Source organism: Lactuca virosa, chromosome 6 (assembly GCF_052849685.1).
Source record: "Lactuca virosa cultivar CGN04683 chromosome 6, Lactuca_virosa_CGN04683_v6, whole genome shotgun sequence".
Taxonomy (NCBI): Eukaryota; Viridiplantae; Streptophyta; class Magnoliopsida; order Asterales; family Asteraceae; genus Lactuca; species Lactuca virosa.
In genome coordinates, this window is record NC_136431.1 from 71,402,356 (window position 1) to 71,423,506 (window position 21,151).

The 21,151-nt window shown below is 33.6% G+C and overlaps 1 protein-coding gene and 1 long non-coding RNA gene across 4 annotated transcripts; one reads left to right on the top strand and one right to left on the bottom strand.

Moving 5' to 3' along the window:
• Positions 1 to 1,145: 1,145 nt before the first annotated feature.
• On the bottom strand, positions 1,146 to 10,588 carry LOC145119225 (uncharacterized). The gene is made up of 3 exons (XR_013713753.1): positions 9,181 to 10,588; positions 8,756 to 8,847; positions 1,146 to 1,674 (listed from the first exon to the last, which is right to left on the bottom strand). It is a non-coding gene; the product is annotated as an uncharacterized LOC145119225 (long non-coding RNA).
• Positions 10,589 to 12,305: 1,717 nt separating this feature from the next.
• Positions 12,306 to 17,040, top strand: LOC145119263 (casein kinase 1-like protein HD16). Of its 3 annotated transcripts, XM_079054890.1 has the most exons (18): positions 12,319 to 12,407; positions 12,517 to 12,714; positions 13,280 to 13,748; positions 13,831 to 13,956; positions 14,061 to 14,134; positions 14,233 to 14,302; positions 14,390 to 14,445; positions 14,538 to 14,609; positions 14,703 to 14,797; positions 14,885 to 14,951; positions 15,034 to 15,163; positions 15,240 to 15,458; positions 15,534 to 15,664; positions 15,747 to 15,921; positions 16,002 to 16,092; positions 16,183 to 16,340; positions 16,418 to 16,606; positions 16,687 to 17,040. In XM_079054890.1, exons 3-18 carry the CDS (start codon positions 13,344 to 13,346, stop codon positions 16,744 to 16,746), a joined length of 2,118 nt encoding a protein of 705 aa, XP_078911016.1. In that variant the 5' UTR covers positions 12,319 to 12,407; positions 12,517 to 12,714; positions 13,280 to 13,343; the 3' UTR covers positions 16,747 to 17,040. The 3 variants fall into 3 exon arrangements, with proteins under 3 accessions (XP_078911015.1, XP_078911016.1, XP_078911014.1); XM_079054889.1 differs by having other exon boundaries at positions 12,306 to 12,407; positions 12,522 to 12,714; positions 15,240 to 15,664; XM_079054888.1 differs by having other exon boundaries at positions 15,240 to 15,664.
• The last annotated feature ends 4,111 nt before the right edge of the window (positions 17,041 to 21,151 follow it).

The following is a 21,151-nucleotide window of genomic DNA, read 5'->3' on the forward strand; positions in this document are numbered from 1 at the left end:
ACATGTCATTGAAAGGTTCAATGAATCTCAAAAGAACTAGGAGTTTCAATTCATTTAAAACTTAAACTACTTTTTCGTTTTTCATGGTGGAAATTGGTAAATCGTCATTTACCTACCTTCAAATATTTTGCAACTGGATTATGGCATCCCTCTTCCGAGTTGTAGAATATTTTGTTGGATCCTAGCCTTGATATTTATTTGGGTGATATACCGAGGACTTTTATCAACTAACTTGAATTTTCTCCCGTTTTGTAGATGTCAAACAACTATGGTCTTCCTGAATCCTTTGGAAAAAGCTTTCCACACGAAGATGATGTTCCACGATTTGATCGTGGAAATGAAAATCATGCTTCACCTCCTCCAATAATTCTCCCTAACCCACGTGTTCGAAGACTTGAAAAGTTTGATGTGTGTAAACTCAACTAGTTTTAAACCTACTTTTAATTATAAATTAACACACAAAAGGCAGTGGACCTATCAATTGTGGTATGGCTAAATAAGTAGGGTATCGAACTCAGGGAACGGAAAATTAAAAGTAATAACTAATATTATCTAAAAGACAAGTAATGAAAATAGGGTTTTCTCTAGTTTTACAAGACTAGAAACTTAAACTAAAGCTTAACTAATCAACTAATAGCTGAAAACACGTAAAGACAACTAAATTCAATGATCAAAAGGGTTTCTGTTTAGGTTCAACTCCTTTACTCCTATGGTTAATTTTTATGTTAATGTAATAGATTAATTGTTATTGGTTACCGATTATGGTGATTACATTCACATTCGTTATTACCAATCCTTAGGAAATAGATTAATTTAAGCAATGATCAAGTGATTAAACTAATAAACCTCCTAGTTCAATTTATTCGGATTAAATAAGACTTGTAATTAGCTAATTAAATTGGTGATTCAACTAACCTCTTGTTGATGGAGTATCAATCAAGCTCACACATTAATTTACCCATTCTCTAGTTAATCCTAGTTTCATATTCATTATTCCTAGGCATATAGCAATGTGTTCACATAAATTTATATGAGATAAGCAATCAAGAGATGTTCATGCAACTTAATTACTTAGCAATTAACAGAAAATAGTTATGGTTAATGCATAAGGGTCTTTAACAAGCTTAATTTAACAAAATCACCAATTAACAATTAATCAAAAGAATGTATCAAACCATAGGAGCAAATTCGTCTTTCCTAAACAGAAACTAACTAATTTAGTTCATGATTTCAGTGTATGAAAACCTAAAAACGAATCTAAATAAACCAAACATCATTCTATTCAAAGGTAAAGTAGAAAATTTACTAGTTGCCTTATTCTTTTGAGATTAGGGTTCTTCACACGTTCTTCTGATCTTCAGCAAGTTCCTTAGTCGCCAAGTAAGTTCTCCAAAAGCCAGAGAGAGCCTCCATTCGGATTTGTGGCTTCTATTTATAGATATCTCAAAACAGGGGCTACTCGTCGAGTAGCCCACCGACTCGTCGAATCCCTTTGTTGAATCCGTATGCGGCAAGGACTTCTCGTATTTCTTCGCGAACCTTCGTATGGACTCGTCGAGTAGTCGTCCCTACTCGCCGAGTAGCTTCAGAATTCAGCATTTTCCTTCTTTCTTCCATTCCCGAGCTTTCGATCGTGACTCCTGCTTCCTTTTGCTTCCGAGCTTCCCTTTTGGACTGAAAATACAATTTGAACATTATTAAGTACCTTTTGTCCATAAAACGTAAATAATTAGCTAATAAATTATATAAACCTATACTAAAAATATAGCTAAGTATGCAAATATCAAAATACCCCACACTTGCCTTTTGCTTGCCCCCAAGCAAAACTGAATTTTAAACATACTAGCATCACATAAGACAATCCCAATCAAACCCAGCCATTATGCTAAGACCGCAACGCATGCATTTGTGTCTAAAGTTTTCCTAAACAACCCCCCTTAATCCGAAATACTTACAATCCTCATAAACACTCGCCCACTTTTTCCGAACAATGCTCATTTTATGCATCCCTCCGAATCCATCCGCAGAAAACCTTCTAACCTCAAGGTATTTTTGGTCGAGCAACCCAAGCACACATAATCTATAAAATTACAACTTTTCCAATACCAATATGGAGTTATTTAGAATTCTTCACTTCTTTGATAATTTGTCTTTCGTTTCTTTGAATTCACCAACTTTTTGATTTTTTGGTATCTTCAACTTTGATCTTCTTTAGAATTTTGATCTTTTAATCTTTACTTTGACTGCTCCAAAATTCTTCAAACTTTTCTTGTAATTCTCTTTTTTTTTTCTTTTACATGTAACTCACTTTTTTTTCACTCAAAGCCCTACATGCTTAAGCAGGGGCGCTCAACTTCAACCTTTATTGGTTAAGGATAATAGTTTTCCTGGATACATTTCAAGTACACGATGCTAAACATATTGCATGCCTCAAACTAAGCGAGGTTGTGTTTTTGTCCCATGATTTCACTAGAATAAAGGGGGCCACAAATGCACTAGAACGTATATAGGCTCAACTAAACATTTGGGTCTTCATACAATCATCAAATGTAACACTAGCATAAAATCCTAATTGCTTTTTACCAAATTTTCTCAATTAAGTCCTAGCAATTTTAAAATTATACCTAGAATTAGGATTCTAATCTTACTAATTTAACTAATATAACCAACCCCCTACCCCACACTTAATTTATGCAATGTCCCCATTGCATATTATGCATGATAAAGAACAATAAAATAAAGAAGGAATTGGAACAAACTCCCCTGGGATAGTAGTCGCGAGGTTGATATTCTTCAATTTAGCTCCATCTTCAACTGACTTTAGACATGGGAACAGCTCATCCATGCCTTGGGTGTCAAATCTTATGTGGTATAGCTCCAAATATTGAAAAATGGATGTGATTCTTTTTTATGTTATTTGTGGTAGTGTCAAAAAATTTACCAAATAAGGAATGATTCTCATCACCCAAGTTTCAATTGGACATAAACTTGGAATGATGCAACTGGTATTGTATGATGAATGAGAACCTTCATCTTTGGAAAATTTAGACTAATTCCTTGTTCACATATAGATGTGAGTCAAGTGAAGGACTGGGGAAACTAGTACACATTGATGTGTACTGGTCAAGTCCACCACAAAGAACGATAAGACTATTCGTTATGATTTACTAAAGTGTAGTAAATATGGTTATACTTACAAGATTAAGTGTAATTGGAAAAGTTTCAATGAATAGCAGAACGAATAAGAAGAATCAATTAGGCAGAAAGATAAAAGTTTCTCCAATCTGAAAAGAAGGGAGAGTACTTGAGTATCATGATTTATGATCGTCTTTATGAGTATGAAACCATATCACAATTGATCCTCTAAGGACACCTTAGTGCACTTGTATGGCTAAGAAGAGGAATCATAAATTGTTGGAATGGTTAAATCATACTTCGTTCCAAAATCGAGTCTTAGAGTCATACTCCAAGATTGTGACTTGAGTGACGTAATTGTGAAAAGGTTTATAACACTAATCGAATATGGAGTAAGAAATGTTTATTACTCTCGCGCATTTGAAATTGGTAAGTTGTGATGTCTTGGATAAGACAAAGACAAACTAGGACCAATTGTGTGTAGTGTTTGTCTTGATAAGGACCCACACTAACTCTTGAATATTTGTTTGTTAAGGAATGTTTCTTGACAAGAGAATCATATATGTCGAGAGGTTAGTGGGAGTCTTAAAGATCTTGAAAAAGGTTCAAGAACTAATCAGGAGTAAACTCATTGTTAATCACTAGCACACGACTTCAGGTTTGTAACCTATCGTATTGACATATTCTTGTTTCCTTGCCCATTCCAGTTAAGGTTGAATATGCATGTGAGTTCTATGAGTTCTCATTTGAATGCATAAAGAAAAGCACCTTAATCAATGGAAAGTACATTGATCTGTGTAGGTGAGCCGCTGAATGACTTGGAAGACATGGTGGGCACTTGTACTACCAGGTGGCAAGAAATTGAGATTGAACAAGTTCAGTCCATATGAGTTTGGATTTGTCACAAACCTTGTCTTGTGATTATGGTTATGACAAATTCACACGGATAGGAACACATACACCATAAAATCTTAGTGATAAGGTTTCTCTCCATTTCATGAAAATGATTGTGAGGAAAAGCTTTCACTAAGAAGATTTTAAGGAGTTAGCTATTGTGTAAACTGTGTTCACAAATTCGATTATGATTATGGCATCCCTCTTCATAGTTCGAATTGTGAGAAATGGCAAATGGTTTGAACATTTAAGACTTATTGCTATAAGTTTTGAAATTGTTTAGACACACATGTGAGCTTTCTAAAGGGTGTATAAGCTTAGATAAAGATTTATCGAAGCGTCTCATATCATAAATATGAACTTTGGTTAAGAAAGTCAATAAGTATTGAATTTCTAGAAGTCCAGCTGATTTCTGAATACATGTCAAAGCTAGTGGGAGCATAAGTGTTATGCTGGTAAGGATGTAATCATCATGTTAGTGAGAGCATGATCATTATGGTAAGGATTGCAAGTTAGCAATATTAATCATAGAAACAAAAGTTTCAATTCGCAAAGTTGCAGAGGTTTAAAAGTTGTTTTGCTATAATTAAGGGAGCGAAATTTATACTTCATTTCAATTCTAAAAGCTTAGATCAAGAAATTTTAATCAAATTTAGTCAAAGGACATATATGAATGTTATGTTGAAAAGATTCAACGTAAGAGAATTCTATATATGACAATATTATAGCAAGAGATTGGTAAAGTATCATGTCTTTATGTAAGACATTATGAATCGTGTTCTATACGCTTCGGTTATAGGATCGAGTGCATATGCTGTAACATTCGACCGTTTTGATTTTCCAAATGCCTAGGGCATTAAGAGGGAAAAAGGACCAGAACCAGAAATGACTAAAATAATTACACAACTGTCAAGGACAATCTGAGGTTCGCTAAGGATTGGTCGCTTGTGAGCAGTTGGAAGTATGGTATTGAATGGAACATATTGGCATGAATAGATAGGAATCTATTAAGAATGAGTTGTCATATGGTGAATATGGAAATGTTTCCGTAATGGGAGTTGGATATTAAGAATCTATGTAGATTAGAAACTTTTATGCAAGAAGAATGTTCAAAGGAATGTACTTTGAATTTGAGACTTCATATCTATGGAGTTGTCTTGTAACAATCTCCAATAGAGCACTTTGTAATTTCATTGGCAAAGTCTTGGTGACTTTGGTGCTGTGACATTACAAAAGGATCATTGCATAAAATGATAGAATCTAACATATTCTGATAGTGGTAAGAATTCGGTATTCTTACACTTATGATAAGGATTAGGAGTTGTGAAATGAGTATCATTGGTAATGTGTTCAGATGATTTATTTCACAAAGTAAGGACCATATGTAGACAAAGTGTGCATGCTTGGAGCATGGGACAACTAGTGTTTTAATTCAAGTAGTAAGTTGATTATTCGAAACATTATACAATGAATAATGTGTAATCAATATGGTGATTAAATAATAAGTGTTTTATTTATACTCACAAGTTTGAGTCCATATTGGATTCGATTATTCTTATGTTTCGCTTTGTATGTTTTGACTTCCAGAATAACTAGGTTATTCGAACATCCACAGTCGATCATACGTTGGAAGTAGGTATTGAGGCAAGACTGTCATGGATCTGTCTGTAGATTGTCTAAAGTGTTTAAACATAACACAAGTTTGTTGCAGAGTTCATGAGTACTTATGTAATAAGATTATAGTATTGGATTAAACCCACGCTCACGTGAATCACTTCATGGATTTTATCACTAGTGATTGTGAGACAATAATATCTTATATTCTTGAAACGGAGAGATATGAGTTGCAGTTTACAAGTCGATTGCGCATTGATAACACGTAAACGCACCAGTAACTTGGTGTTATAAAATGTATTATTGTGTGTAATTTGAGGAGTAAATAGAGCAAGCATATGAGTCGACATTTATCCGTTCCTTTTACCCAAGTTGGATAAAAGCGATATCTGTGGGCCCCTCGATGATTTCGTGATGACACCCCAAAGCGCTTGGCCAAGCCTGGACTGATTTGATCTGTTCAATTAGTCAGTCGTCATATATCAGAAATCGGGAAACAACACATGAACAGAGAGAATGATTAAAATTCATGTCTCAGTTCATACAATATCTTGTAGAATGGAGGAATATATGATCCCTTATCTAAAGGACGCGCTTCTGATAAGATCAGAGTTGACAGCGGCTTTTGAAAGCTATGATTGCTGATTAGGTTTTGAAGTCATACTTGCAATAATAGTTATTAGACTTATCCAAGTGGGAGACTGTTGGATTAGGTGTCTAAGCCCATAACTATTCTTGGTATGTACTTGACCCGATTATGAGCATGGTCCTTTTGGGTTGTCTTCACTCATGCAACTTGATAGGATAACAAGAGGAGAGAGAGTGGAATTTATTACGTGAATAATAAATTCGTACTCAAAATGTTTTTATTAATATATTACAAGATTAATATATTATTTGGAAATCATATTATTTAATTAGTATTGATCAGAAATTACTTTGGAATTAATTTAGTGATCAAAAGAGATTGATTAGATAATTTGGGACTGATATTGCAAATCACTGATAGTTGCAATTGGGCTGATGGATCACCTTGGAATAAGATTAGACGAATTATATGGGAAGCCCATAAAGAATTCGTTCAAGGTGTATTCTAGAAGTGGTCAATGGGCTGCTTAAGGCTTAAGCAGACATATTAGGGTTTCCACCTAAAACTCTAGCAGCCACAAGTATAAATAGACCCCATGACCAAGGGATTTTCGTCCAAGGGCTAAAGAAACCCTAGAGTGGTCGAAATCTCCTCTCTCCTACTTTATCATTTGCATTGAGTGTTTGTGACTCCATTAGAGGTGCAACACTTGGGGCACTAAGCTTTCAGAGGTCAAGGATATTCAAGGTGTTCTTGTTATTGCTACATAACAAGTAATGTAAGATTCCAAACCCTTATGTACATATGAATTTCATTCTTAGACATGTTAGATTAGGGTTTATGCTTTGGAAGATTGTTTGCATGTGCAAAGTGAGGAAAACCTAGATCCAAAGCATTAGGGTTGCATGCACACCATAAGAATGATGTTATGCTCAAAACCCATCAATTTCCATCTTAGAATTACTTATAACATAATCCATGGAGTAATCTCCAAATACGGGTTACTCCAATACTTAAAATATATATTTTCATGTGCTCATTAGTATTGGTCGCAATCTCTATACTATGTTCATCTCAATGAACAATCTAGCAATGCTTCATGAAAATCTTAAATCACCACTTACTTCCATAAATAGGACTGATTGTGGATGTTTGAATAAATTAATTATTCTGCAAATGGTTCAAAAACATACAAAAAGGGAACACATAAATATATTAATATAAACTGTAAGCACAAAGCTTAGTGAGTTCCTCCAACATACCACATAATAAACAAACATAATTCCAAGCATATATGGGTGTTGGCCTACCCCTTTGGTCTATCTCACCCGGATGCTGCCAAGCATATCTGGGTGCTGGCCTATCCCTTTCGGTCTATCTTAACCGGATACTGCCAAGCATATATGGGTGCTGGCCTACCCCTTCGGTCTATCTCAACCGGATACTGCCAAGCATAGCTGTGTGCTGGCCTACCCCTTCGGTCTATTTCAACCGGATACCGAGTCTATTTCACCCCCTACCACTACCACATAATATCATAACAATAATTACAGAGTCATCAAGCATATACATACATAACTAGAAATTATCACAAAGACAATCATCACGTTATAACACAAACTAATGGGTTGGCATTAGTGCCTTCGACCCACAACTACTGTGAAGGAATACTCACCTCAGACTGTGGGTATCAAATCGCACTCAGCGGATGACTCGCGAACTCCTCTCCCCATCGCACAAGCACAAAACCCTAATTAGAAATTAGGTCACATTCTAACACGAAGTCTAACACCCTAATCCTTGACTTAAGGCAAAAAAGCTCCTTCACCTTTGCCTTATTGGGCCTCCTTCTCTCCAAGGACCAAATCCACAAAAACCCAAAAAGGCATCCAAGCCCACCATAGGGACTCTAAGGCTCAATATGGCCCAATGACCCCCAAACATGGCCTTAGGCCCAAAAATGACTTGATACACCTAGGTGGGCCCGATTCCCAACTTACTCAAGTCTAAAGCCTAACATCAAACGAGCCCAAAATCTTCCAAGCGCACCAATTGCGTACACGCGACGTACTTGGCTTGTACGCCCATAGTACGCTGGTGTTGACCAGAGGTCGAGGCGTTGACCCAGTACACACAACGTACACTTAAGTACACATGACGTACTGGTCTGCCACCCCATTCTTACTTCCATGACTTAATCCCTTAAGACCTAATGTCCAAAACTTAGATCCATACTCCTAAGAATGTCCTAAGCCATAAAGTTGCAAACTTTATGCTTTTTCATGCAAGGATGGTGCTCAAAACATGCACCAAGTCCATAAGCACACTAACACTTGCATGGTTGAGGCTTAACCATCAAGATCCGATTTTTATGACTTAAAACACCTCTAAGAGCTCAAAAGGACAGCTCATATGGTCTGAAGTTCCTTAACTCCAAGAATCCAAACTATGGGACCAAAAGATGACATTTTCTACCCTAAAACTAGATCTAAACATGCAATGTTCAAGGTTTAAGCTTTATACCTTCAATGGGTCAGAAATGGTGCCAAACGTCTGGATCTACAAGCTCTTCCCACGTCCTTGCTTCTTCCCAAGCTCCCTTATTCTTCAAAACTCTAAAGAGCCACCAAAAACTCTCAAGGAAGCTCACAAATGCACTAACGGTGGCTTAGGGTTCGAGATTTGCACTTCAAGGGAAATGGTGGTTGAAAAGGTAAGGGACTTGGGGGACTTAAGGTCCTTAAATAGGGTGCAACCCCTAAAAACTAGGGTTTATCCCAGACACACGTACGCCATGCGTACTCCACGTACGCCCACTGCACGTGGTTAAGTTCCGCGACCAAATCTGTGGCTAGTATGCTAAGCGTACTCAATGAGTACGCCCTGCGTACTAACCAATGGACCAAATTGAAAGAAATTTTACATTAGGGACTTAAAGGGAAACTTACCAAAACTTGAATGTTACACTACGAGTGTTAATCCCTTTTCGATGATGATACGATTGTGACGTTCAACGACACCGTTTTGTTCTTGTGTATATGGACAAGAAACATGATGAACAATTCCATTATTGTGAAGGAAACTGGAGACATTGCGAAATTCACCACCCCAATCTGTTTGTAAGTTCTTTATATCACAAGAAAATTGGGTTTTGATCATGGTACGAAATTGTTGAAACATGGAGAATACTTGTGATGTTTGAGGCAAAAGAAATCCATACAAACTTTGTGCAATCATCAATAAATAAGAGAAAATATCCATTTACATTCAAAGAAAAATCAAGGGAAGGTCCCCAAACATCTGAGCACACTAATTCAAAAGGTTTAGAATAAAAGACATGAGTGTTTGGAAGATGAAAATGATGGCTTTTTCCCATTTGACATGAATCACAAACAGTTGGTAATTTATTTGATGACAAAGGAAGATTAAATGAAGAAACTAAATGCCTTAAAATAGGTTCATGTGGATGATCAAGCCGTCTATGTCATCCGTGGAGAGAGGTATGAATGTCAGTGAAAGCCATAGAACGAGGTTTGGCTCGGGTATAAGGCAGCTGATACATCCCATCATTAACGTCCCCTCGGAGGATTGTTTGACTCTGAAAAGTCTTAACATAACAATGTTTAGGCCATAATTCCATGTAAACACTATTATCCTGAGTTAAATTAGAGAACCTAAGAATAATTTTGGTTAGTTTCGGAACTATAAGCACATTGGGCAATTTGAGATTAGGAAGAAAAGATGAACCAACATGAGAAATAGACAATTGGTTATTGTTTCGTACTTAGAGCTTGTCATCACCCTTGTATTCATCTGCTATGTTGAGTTTGGAATGTCAGAAGAGTCATGATCTGTAGCTCATGGGTCAAAATACCATGAAGGGTCAAACACAATAGAATGATTGTGATGTTGAGTCATACGGGCATGCAGGGTTGACTTATGGGATTAGGTCGGCAAGAAGGAAAATTCGTCTGATTTCCCCTTTGCCAACAATCGATGGCTTTATGACCTTGTTTGTTGCAGATTTGACAAAACGGTCTCTTACGACGAGGATCGGTATTACGAGGAGCAGATGAAGACGCCGAAGTTGGCCCATTGAAATTAGTATTAGGACGATTGTTGGAGTGATTGACAATGAGAGCAATAAATGTGGACTGAAAAGAGGCTTGTCTAAGATAGTCATGTTGATTCGTGCTTCTTCTTGAAGTAATAGACCTGTAAGATCATCGACAGAGAGAACTTTTATCTTTATCATAAAAGCGGTTGTAAAAGCCCCATATAACGAATCTAACCCATTTAGGAGATAGCCAATAAGATCTTCATCGGCTACATGGTGAAGATTTTCAATGAGAGTCTTAGCTATCGATCGTTTCCGTTCGATGTATTTAATCATGGTCATGGACCCTTTGGAAAAGGATTAGAGTTGGGCTTTTAGCTGCATTCGACATGCCCTAGTTTGGGCTTGAAATGTTTTCTCCATGGCTTGAAATGTTTTCTCCATGGCTTGTCAGGCCATTTGCGAAATATTACATCGAGTAACAATAGTGAGGGATTTTTCTGACAAGGTGGATCGAAGCCACAAGAGAACAAAGCGATCGCGCTTCTTCCTCATAGTGAAGTCGGGGTTAGGAGAGGTGGTATCCGGAGTGCTTGGAATTGTCGGAGAATCGATGGTGGCAGGGGTTCCTTCGAGGCTGGAACGATGATGGTGGTCGGATGTGGAGTAGGATCGAAAACGAAATCATCCAAATCGAAGGTTTCAAGAGCCGCGACAATGGTTGTGCGCCATAAAGAGTAGTTCTCACGGTCAAGCTTAACAATAATCGAAGGGATTTTAAAGTTGATTGTGGAGGCGGTGATGGCTACCATGTGAAGAAGATGAGGGGTTCCTGTCGCCATGGAACGAGAAACAAGATAAGGTACGCTCCGATACCATATAATGAAGTGTGAATTGTTTTCGTATTGATATCATGTAAATACATGTATTTATACAGTAAACTAGAACGGAAACTAGAGATAAGTACTCCTAACTCTAAACTAAGTATATGCTGACTTTTTGACTCTAAGACTATTTCAATTGTACATACATGTTTATAATTTGCTAATACTTATGATAATGTTTATAAAATTTGGATTTTTAATAATTTTTTTTTTCATTTTCGAAATGTTTTTTTTATTTTTCTCTCATCCCTAGATATTTTTTTCGAAATTTTGATTTTAGTGTAAAAGATTGAGTTTTTTTATCTTCTCTTTTCTATATCATGCTATATCATTTCAAAATATATCTGAGATGAATAATTAGTTTGAAATTCACAAATAATTTCAAAAATCACAAAAAAGTTCGTAATTCAACCCAAAAACATAAATGAACAAGTTTGAATATTTCGAACCATATTCGGTTGAGTAACAATAAATACAAAAATCATTTTTGACCTAACGAGTAAAAACCTTTCCTACGTTTTTCATCGAATTAATTGTTTGTTCAGCAACATCACCGAAGAATTGATGGTAAAACGCGAAGAGAAGAGGAAGGTTGGAGGGTAGCAGATGGAGAGGAAAGCGGCAAGGAAGACGAACACACACACATATATATATATATATATATATATATATATATATATATATATATATATATATATATATATATAGAGAGAGAGAGAGAGAGAGATTTTCATTTTGGCATTAAATTTGTTTAGTTGAATTGTAAGGATTATTTATTTTTGTATTTAATTTGCTTTTCTTTATGAAAACCAAAGATATGATTATGATTAATTTAGTTCAAAATTACAAATATAGTATTTTTGATTTAAGCCATTAAACAGTTTTATCTAATGATTATTTTTTGTTCTTGAATTTTTGAAAATTTTGAATTCTCAAAATAATAATACTCCATTTTGGACTAGAAAAAATAAGAATAATAATTGGTCGTATCGAAGGCCACATGTCGCATGCTTCACATTCTTTACTTTCCCCTTTTGCATTTTCATGAAAAAGAAACACTAAAACCGAAAAAGAAATAAATAATTATTTTAATTTTCATTTATTTATTTAATATATATATATAAAAGGCCTCGGACACCAGGGCAAGACCGCAAGAGCAATACTTTCAGAGAGAGAAACAAACACATTACACACCGATAGCCGCAACAAGAATCACACAATCCCATCGCAATTCGTACGATTTTTCGTTTCAAATCTCATTTCCCTCAATTGATCATCACTTTGATCTGTTCTTCTCATTCCTGAATCCCTAAACTAACAAAAAGTTTTCATTTTTGTGGCAGAACAGTTTGAATTTCTCTCAATTTTTATCAGATAAGGTAAAACGAAGAGGTACACAGGGCGATATTGTTTTTTTGTTATCATGGAGTTTACTGGAAGGATCTGACAGCCGATCGAGTTATAAAAGTTAGGTTTTCATGTGAAATTCGCCGATTGATCAAGCATTTGGATCCGATCATCTTGATTTTGCAGTCCTTGAGGTGCGGTCGATCTGCCTTTTGATTATTTAATTATTATTTGAAATACTTTCGCTTTAATTAATTTTAAACATACGGATAATGTTTTGAGTTCATAAGATTTTCGATGATCGGATAAAGTAGTTCTCATGAGCTACGACGTAATCTGACGGTTTGATTCGTCAATGATTTTCTCTCCGATTCTCATTCAAATTCGATACAGACTGTTTTCGTCAGGGATTTGCTTATGTTTCTATGCGTTTATGTAGTAAATTCAATTGGATTCAAAATGATTCTTTAGTCAGACGGATTTATACGCTGTATGCCGTTGGATTACAATCTTTTGGAGATATTTTCTTTCCAAAAGAATCAAACTTGTAGCAGAATGTAGAATCCTCGTGATAATCTACAAGTCCTTTTGCTAAAAATAGTATAAATCCGACATATATCACTTTCCGATTTAGCAAATTCTCACTCTCATTGTTGCAATTTGTTCATCCGATTCAAATGATACTGTTTCCACTAGCGACATTGTTTTCATTTTTCAATCTGTTCATCTTTTCACATCAGTTTTATTTCATTTATGTAGCTAATTGAAGGCTTAAAAACGCAACACTAGGGTTATGATTTGGATCTAATTTGCATGGGTGACGATGCCACAACTTCGAAGTGGAGCAAGGAGATCAAAACGGCTCGGTGATCTTCAGCCTGCCACTCAACCAATCAATCAAGCAGAAAACACCGCCCCACCAACCCAAACCAGACCTAGAAGAAAGACTACTGGTGGTGGTGGTGGAAGGGGAAGAGGTGGTGATGCTGCAGGTGTAGCCAAAGGGCCTGTAGCGGCATTACCAGTGAGGCCAACTGTTGGTGGTAGAGGTAGAGGTGTTCGGTTGATTGATTTGGACCCTGAACCTCCTTGTGATATTATCCCTGAAGCTCCTATTAGACTAGACACAGTTGCAGATAAAGATATTGCCATGGAAGGTGGAAGTGGTGGTGGTGATAAAGTTATGGGTGTTGAAGAAGAAGGCAACTCAACTCCTGTTCCCGAAAGGGTATTTCTTTTTTCTCTTTCTTTGAGATTAACTTTCCCCCTTTAGAAAACTCATAATGTGTGTTGTTTTTGTTATGATGAAGGTACAAGTGGGTAATTCTCCTATATATAAGGTGGAAAGAAAGTTGGGGAAAGGTGGTTTTGGACAGGTTTATGTTGGGAGGAGGTTAAGTGGTGGAACAGAAAGAACAGGGCCAGATGCAGTTGAGGTACATGTTGAAACAATAAATGATAGATGAAGGTCTTTTTTTTCTTTTATAATAACTAGTTCTTTGTGTTACAATTTTGATCCTTTTTTGTTTTACTTTTATAGGTAGCATTAAAGTTTGAGCATCGTAATAGTAAAGGTTGCAACTATGGTCCTCCTTATGAGTGGCAAGTTTACAGGTACATATCATATCTTTTCCAAAACATTTACATAATTCCATGCTTAACCTTGTGAGTTGAGATCTAATACATTGACACATTTTAATACAAAAAAAAAGCTCACTGAATGGATGTTATGGGATTCCATGGGTTCACTACAAGGGGCGACAAGGTGACTTTTACATTCTGGTGAGTTTTGACTTTGAAATTTGTCATACTTTTTTCATTTTTGGTATAAAAATTCTATCTTTATGAGAATTTATGAATCTTTTTTAGGTCATGGACATTCTTGGACCAAGTCTTTGGGATGTTTGGAATTCTTTAGGCCAATCGTAAGATAATAGTCTTCACTTTACATACATACTTCTTACATACATAAATGAAAAAAATGTATATTTATTTACTAATTACTTATTTTATTCAGGATGTCACCAAGTATGGTGGCTTGCATTGCTGTTGAGTCAATATCAATTCTTGAAAAGCTTCACTCAAAAGGGTAAGTCAAAGTCATATCTAAACTTGAACAATCACATTTAATGACACTCTTAGTTGCCTTAATGCATTGAGGTCTTTTTTATATATTATAAAGGTTTGTTCATGGAGATGTGAAGCCAGAAAACTTCTTACTTGGTCAACCAGGAACAGTGGATGAAAAGAAACTATATCTTATCGACCTTGGTTTAGGTATATGCTTTTAACTTTATTTAATGATTCCCCTTTACATTAATTATGTTGAAGTATCATTAACACGTTTTTTTGTTGCTTCTTTAGCATCAAAATGGAAAGATTCAACTTCTAGTCAACACGTTGAGTATGATCAACGACCAGATATATTTAGGTTTGTGAATATAAAATTATTTTAAAAGTTTATTTATAACATCAGTTTAATGTAAAATTTGGGATAAAATATGTTTTGTTAGGGGGACAATAAGATATGCAAGTGTGCATGCACATTTAGGTCGAACAGGAAGTAGAAGAGATGACCTTGAGTCACTTGCATACACATTAATATTTCTCATTAAAGGAAGGTTACCATGGCAAGGCTACCAGGTAGGTCAATTTCGTCTTTTCACTCTAAATTTGTTTTTTTCTAACATTAATACATTAAGTTTATTTTATATTACAGGGAGACAATAAGAGTTTTCTTGTTTGTAAAAAGAAAATGGCAACATCACCTGAGTTGATGTGTTGTTTTTGTCCTGCACCATTTAAACATTTTCTTGAAGCTGTTACAAATATGAAATTTGATGAAGAGCCAAATTATTCTAAATTAATTTCTTTATTTGAGAGCCTTATTGAACCCGTTACATCACTAAGACCAATCAGAATCGATGGGGCACTCAAGGTACACAAATTTCTTTTTTTTTTTTTTTTAAAAAAAAAGTGGTTTTTTATATTTTATATTTTGTTTTTTTATCAGGTGGGACAAAAAAGGGGAAGATTGCTTATTAATTTAGAAGAAGATGAACAACCAAAAAAGAAAGTAAGATTAGGTAGTCCTGCTACACAATGGATTTCTGTTTACAATGCACGTCGCCCAATGAAACAAAGGTATGAATTTGTTTTTCTTTTTTCATTTTAAAATAACAAAAAAAATAAATGATAATTGATTTAATTTTAATTTGATTTGCAGATATCACTATAATGTAGCTGATGCGAGACTTGTTCAACATGTGGATAAGGGTAATGAAGATGGTCTATACATCAGCTGTGTGGCTTCAGCCTCAAATCTTTGGGCCTTAATTATGGATGCAGGAACAGGATTCTGTTCCCAAGTTTATGAAGTTTCTCCCGTCTTTCTTCACAAGGTTATTTTAGTCATTTTCATATTTTATGTATTTCTTCCATTTCATTATTAACACAGTTTTCTATTAACCTTATTCTTCAGGACTGGATTATGGAACAGTGGGAGAAGAATTTTTACATCAGTTCAATAGCTGGTGCTGCTAATGGAAGCTCATTGGTTGTCATGTCTAAAGGTTAAATAAATCTTTTTTTTTCTATTTTAATTATCATGATTTTAATTTTATCAAAAAGAAAATAAAATAGTTTTAATAATTTTTTTTTAGGAACGCCATACACTCAACAATCATACAAAGTGAGTGAATCGTTTCCATTTAAATGGATTAGCAAAAAATGGAAAGAAGGATTCCATGTGACTTCCATGACGACAGCTGGCAGTCGTTGGGGTGTTGTCATGTCAAGAAACGCAGGATTCTCTGAACAGGTAATTGTAATTTTGGTGATTAATGTTATGAATTATTGAGAGATAATGATGATAAGATTAAATTAATAAAAATATAGGTTGTGGAGCTTGATTTTCTTTACCCAAGTGAAGGAATACACCGTAGATGGGAAAGTGGGTACAGGATAACATCTATGGCTGCCACACCTGATCAAGCTGCTTTTATTTTGAGTATTCCAAGGCGTAAAATGATGGATGAGACTCAAGAAACTTTAAGGACATCTGCCTTCCCTAGCACTCATGTCAAGGTAAAAAAAAAAAAAAAAATCAAATCTTTTCTTATATATTTTCTCATCATTCGAGTAATGATTGTGTGTTTATTTTGCAGGAAAAATGGTCAAAAAACCTCTACATTGCATCCATGTGTTATGGTCGAACTGTTTGCTGACCAAAGCTGCCCGAAAAACTGAGAAAATCCAATTGAACAAAAAAAGTTGGAATTATGTAAAGATGTTGGTGGTGTTAATGTTATGTTGAGATGTAAAATCGAAATAGAGACAATAATGACAAGAAAAAAAAGGAATTGAAGTTTTAAAAAAGATAGAAGAAACAAAGAGAAATGTATGTCAAATATGAGGGTGGTGATGAATGTGAACATTTTGACTTTGGTCAAGGTCATGTTGGTTACTAGTTGTACCCTTTCAAGATTTTTATCAATCGAGAAAATGAAATATCTTATGTATTTTATCGGTTTTGGTTAGCTATTTTTTCTTTGAGTTGAATGTGTATTCAACAATATGTTCAAAACAGGAATCTGACTGATTAACAAAGAGCCTATAAGACTTCAAACAATAAAATTATCCCTTTTTAGAATACACAAATTGAAACAAATCGATGACTTTGAAAATGAAATGAAGGGCATTTATAGGTTACTCTTCCATAACATTCAAAATGAGGATTTAGAAGATTAAAACTTGGTTTTTAAACACACAAGTTGATCATTTATAAGTAGGATTGAACATTGCACATTCGTGAGCATAAACAGTGGATTTGAAAACATATATAGTTATTGTATGAGTTTTGTTTTGAAAGGGTTTATAGTCTTAGTTTTAAATCCATATTTATAAAATTACAAATGAGGTTTGGTTTTATTTTTGCAAGAGGTAGGATTAAATTCAATGCCGTTCCACTTTTCTAGGGATTGTAATTATTTTTGTAAGGTCTAATTTTTCAGTAAATAATTTATGAAACAAAGGTTGACTTGTAAATTGTAAATAAAAGTTGAATTCCTTTGTATAGTGGGATGGAATCCGTCAAACCAATCATGAGGGTAAGGATGTGCATGATGGAATGGAAGTTGGATTCCTTTATGTACTAATTAATCATTGGCATCCATCGAACCTACAGCCAAGCCTCTTGGTCAACAACCAATTAGAAGCTCTCATTTTTCCAAATGTTGGGTCAACGAATATGCAAACAATCTGCAATTAGTTGGATTGGGTGATCCTTGGATATTTTTTTATAACAAAGTGGGACAAAGAAAGAAGAGAAATAGTTGGATGATTAATTACAACGCAATTATTTTGGAGTTTCTAGCATTTAATTTTCAAGAGAAAACTAAAAAGGAAAAAAGTTTCCTTCAACAATAGGAGTTTCTAGTTTTTAGCTTCAAATCTAAAAGCTACTTCAAATAGCGTGTAACAAAAGGCTCTTTCATATTTTTGCAAATTGACATAATTACATTTTTTTTAATTATGTTTATATTTTATATATTATAAAAATGTGGTTTTATGTAATTTATATGTTTTAAAAGCTTTTTTTGCCAAACATTCATATAAAAATAAAAGCTACAACATCCAACTATCAGTTATCAATTAGTTTTGCCACACACACCTATATAATAAAGAAAGAGTTTGATGTGTTATTTGATCAATATGGTAATCAAATTTATATAGTTCAAGATAAATACGAAACAACATTAAGACATTTGTTATAAGAGATACAACCATTTTTATTATATATATATATATATATATATATATATATATATATATATATATATATTCAAGAAACATTGTTTTAATTAAGATTTGACATGGAATGGAAGTAGTCAACATATCAATCCAACCCCACAAAGATTAACGTAGAACCAGTCAAACACATTTGTTAGGATTTACATAACATTAATGATGGGTTGGTGTTTAAAATCTTCTAGAAGAAAATAACAACTTAAATAATTTTCATCTAAAAAACTTTACCCGCTCTATATATTTAATTATCTTCATAAATTTTTTGCACTCTAAAGCAAATTTTGTAAATTATTAGTAGTACTCAAGTCATGTTCACGATCATGAATGTCCAAATGCAAGTCTTGAAAGTTAAAACTTTATTTGTATGATTACCAACTACAAACGTACGTTGGTCCTCAAGCTAGTATTCTCTATTGTACTAAGAAATTGGAGAAAGAATGAAATGATTCATTCAATTGGACTGGTATGTTTTTTTGATAGGCACTCATGTATTATTAATGTGAAAATTAGAAAAAATTTAGAAAGACTAACGCATACACTATACGAGTCTTTTTTTTTTCCTAAAAAAAACAATAAATGAAAATACTCATTTTATCTCTAAGTAAGAGACTCACGACAAGAGCTTGTTAACTAACAAGCTATTTGAAAAAGTTCATCCGCCCACTTTTTTCAAATTTAAGAGCTTTTGGTTTAAAAAGATTATTCAAAAAACTCATACTGTGGATACGTTAAGTATATTATATAGTACAATTATATATGAAAGTATGTAGTACATGTTATACATGATACCTTAACTATATTATATAGTACATATTATACATGAAAGTATGTAGTACATGTTATACATGACAGTCGTTGAGTGAGTTCCAAAATAAAATACACCCCTACTCAAATTTGATTAGCAACTCATGACTGAGTATAAAGAATTACAACTGCAATCTTTTCATGAAAGTAAAATTTATATTATTAATAGTGTTTTAAAGAGCTATTAATTAGTTTGTTTTGTAAAAGTAAAAGATTCATTAATCATGATTAATCACTAGACCATTTATGTTTAAAATACAATTTTATATATAACATAAATATACAATATTAGACAAAACATTCTTTAGAATTCAATTTAGAGCTGTTGTTAATTTTAAAGAGATTTAATCAAGCAAACACACGTAGGAGTGGTCACCTACTAATCAATCTTCTAGAAGGCATACATATGTCAAACGTTTAAATGCATAATTTCTTCTTATGTCAACTTCTATTCATATTAATAAAGCAATACCTTTTAAATTAAGGTTACGAAGATTGAGATTTTACCTAAAAACTTTTTTATTTTGCAATATCATGATTGTAGATTTGATCTAAATCAAAATTTAGAGCAAAAATTAATTACAAGTCCAAATTTCCAACGTTAATGCATTCAAAATTCACAAAAAAAAAAAAATAAATGAACTTGAACTTCAAATTTGAAAGGATCATTAGTCCAAGTTCCCAAACATATATATATATATATATATATATATATATATATATATATATATATATATATATATATATATATATATATATATAGGGGATAAAGAATATACATTACAGCCCCACCTAAGCTTAGGTACTAAACCTCTAAAATATATCGTTTTAACTTAGTAGTTATACTCGATTTGGTTTTCACTTGGTAATATATCATCCCTAATAACATTTCTTCCCTCCATTATCGTTTTACCATCATTGTTTTTTTTTTCCTTCATTATCGTTTTTACTTCACCCTAGTGAACAATATTGTTTTCCATCGTCACGAAGAAGGAATATAATCAACGTTCTTGCTTTCTTATCAAAACTATTGTGTACATTATGAAACTACAACTTCAAGTGGTAACCTAATCGTAATCTTTATATAGTAAAACAACGTATTTTCATGAGGTTTAGTACCTAAGCTTAGGTGGGGCTGTAATGTATATTCACTTTTCCCATATATATATATATATATATATATATATATATATATATATATAGGTTTAGGTTCTATGGAAAACAAAAAAACCCTAAAAATCATAAAAAAAAAATACTTAGAGATCACAAAATTTTTTTTTGACTTTATAAATGAAAAAATCGCAGCTTTTTCTTCAAATTCGCTAAAAAATTTTTTGAAGAAAAACACAAAAAAAAAATCGATTTTTTATTTTTTTTCAGCGAATTTGAAGAAAAAGCCGCGATTTTTTCATATTTAAAGTCAAAAAAAAGTTTTGTGATTTCTAAGTATTTTTTTTATGCATTTTTATGATTTTTAGGGTTTTTTTAGGGTGTTTTTGTTTTCCATATAACCCTTCCCTATATATATATATATATATATATATATATATATATATATATATATATATATATATATATATATATATATAATAAAAACCAACCTACTTATGAATAATAGACTTTTGTTTTTTATAATTGAACCATAAAAGTTTTTTATTTCACACTTTGGCCATAAATCTACTTTTTTATTTATACTTTGGCCATGAAATCTTTATAATGGCATATTTGGTCTCTAGACTTTTGTATATTGACAATTCATCCCCTTATTTTGTAGAATAGCACTTTCCACCCCTTTACTTTGTGAAATGTCACTTTCACCCCCCTTAACTTTGAACAACGATAATTTCCACCCCCTTCAACTTTTGTATATTGTCATGTTTGTAGGTTTGGTTTCTAGACTTTCATATGTTGGAAAGTTTAGTCCCCTCGAAAATCGTGCACACACACGATAAAATGATGAATATTAGTACTTTCATTTTGTGTGACTAGAACATAATAAGCAAAACCTCACATGCATTC

Coding starts and splice junctions, on each gene's coding strand:
- LOC145119263 (XM_079054889.1), top strand. CDS start 13,344: ATGCCACAACTTCGAAGTGGAGCAAGGAGATCAAAACGGCTCGGTGAT. Junction 13,957..14,060: donor CAGGGCCAGATGCAGTTGAG/GTACATGTTGAA, acceptor TTACTTTTATAG/GTAGCATTAAAGTTTGAGCA. Junction 14,798..14,884: donor TCTTATCGACCTTGGTTTAG/GTATATGCTTTT, acceptor TTGCTTCTTTAG/CATCAAAATGGAAAGATTCA.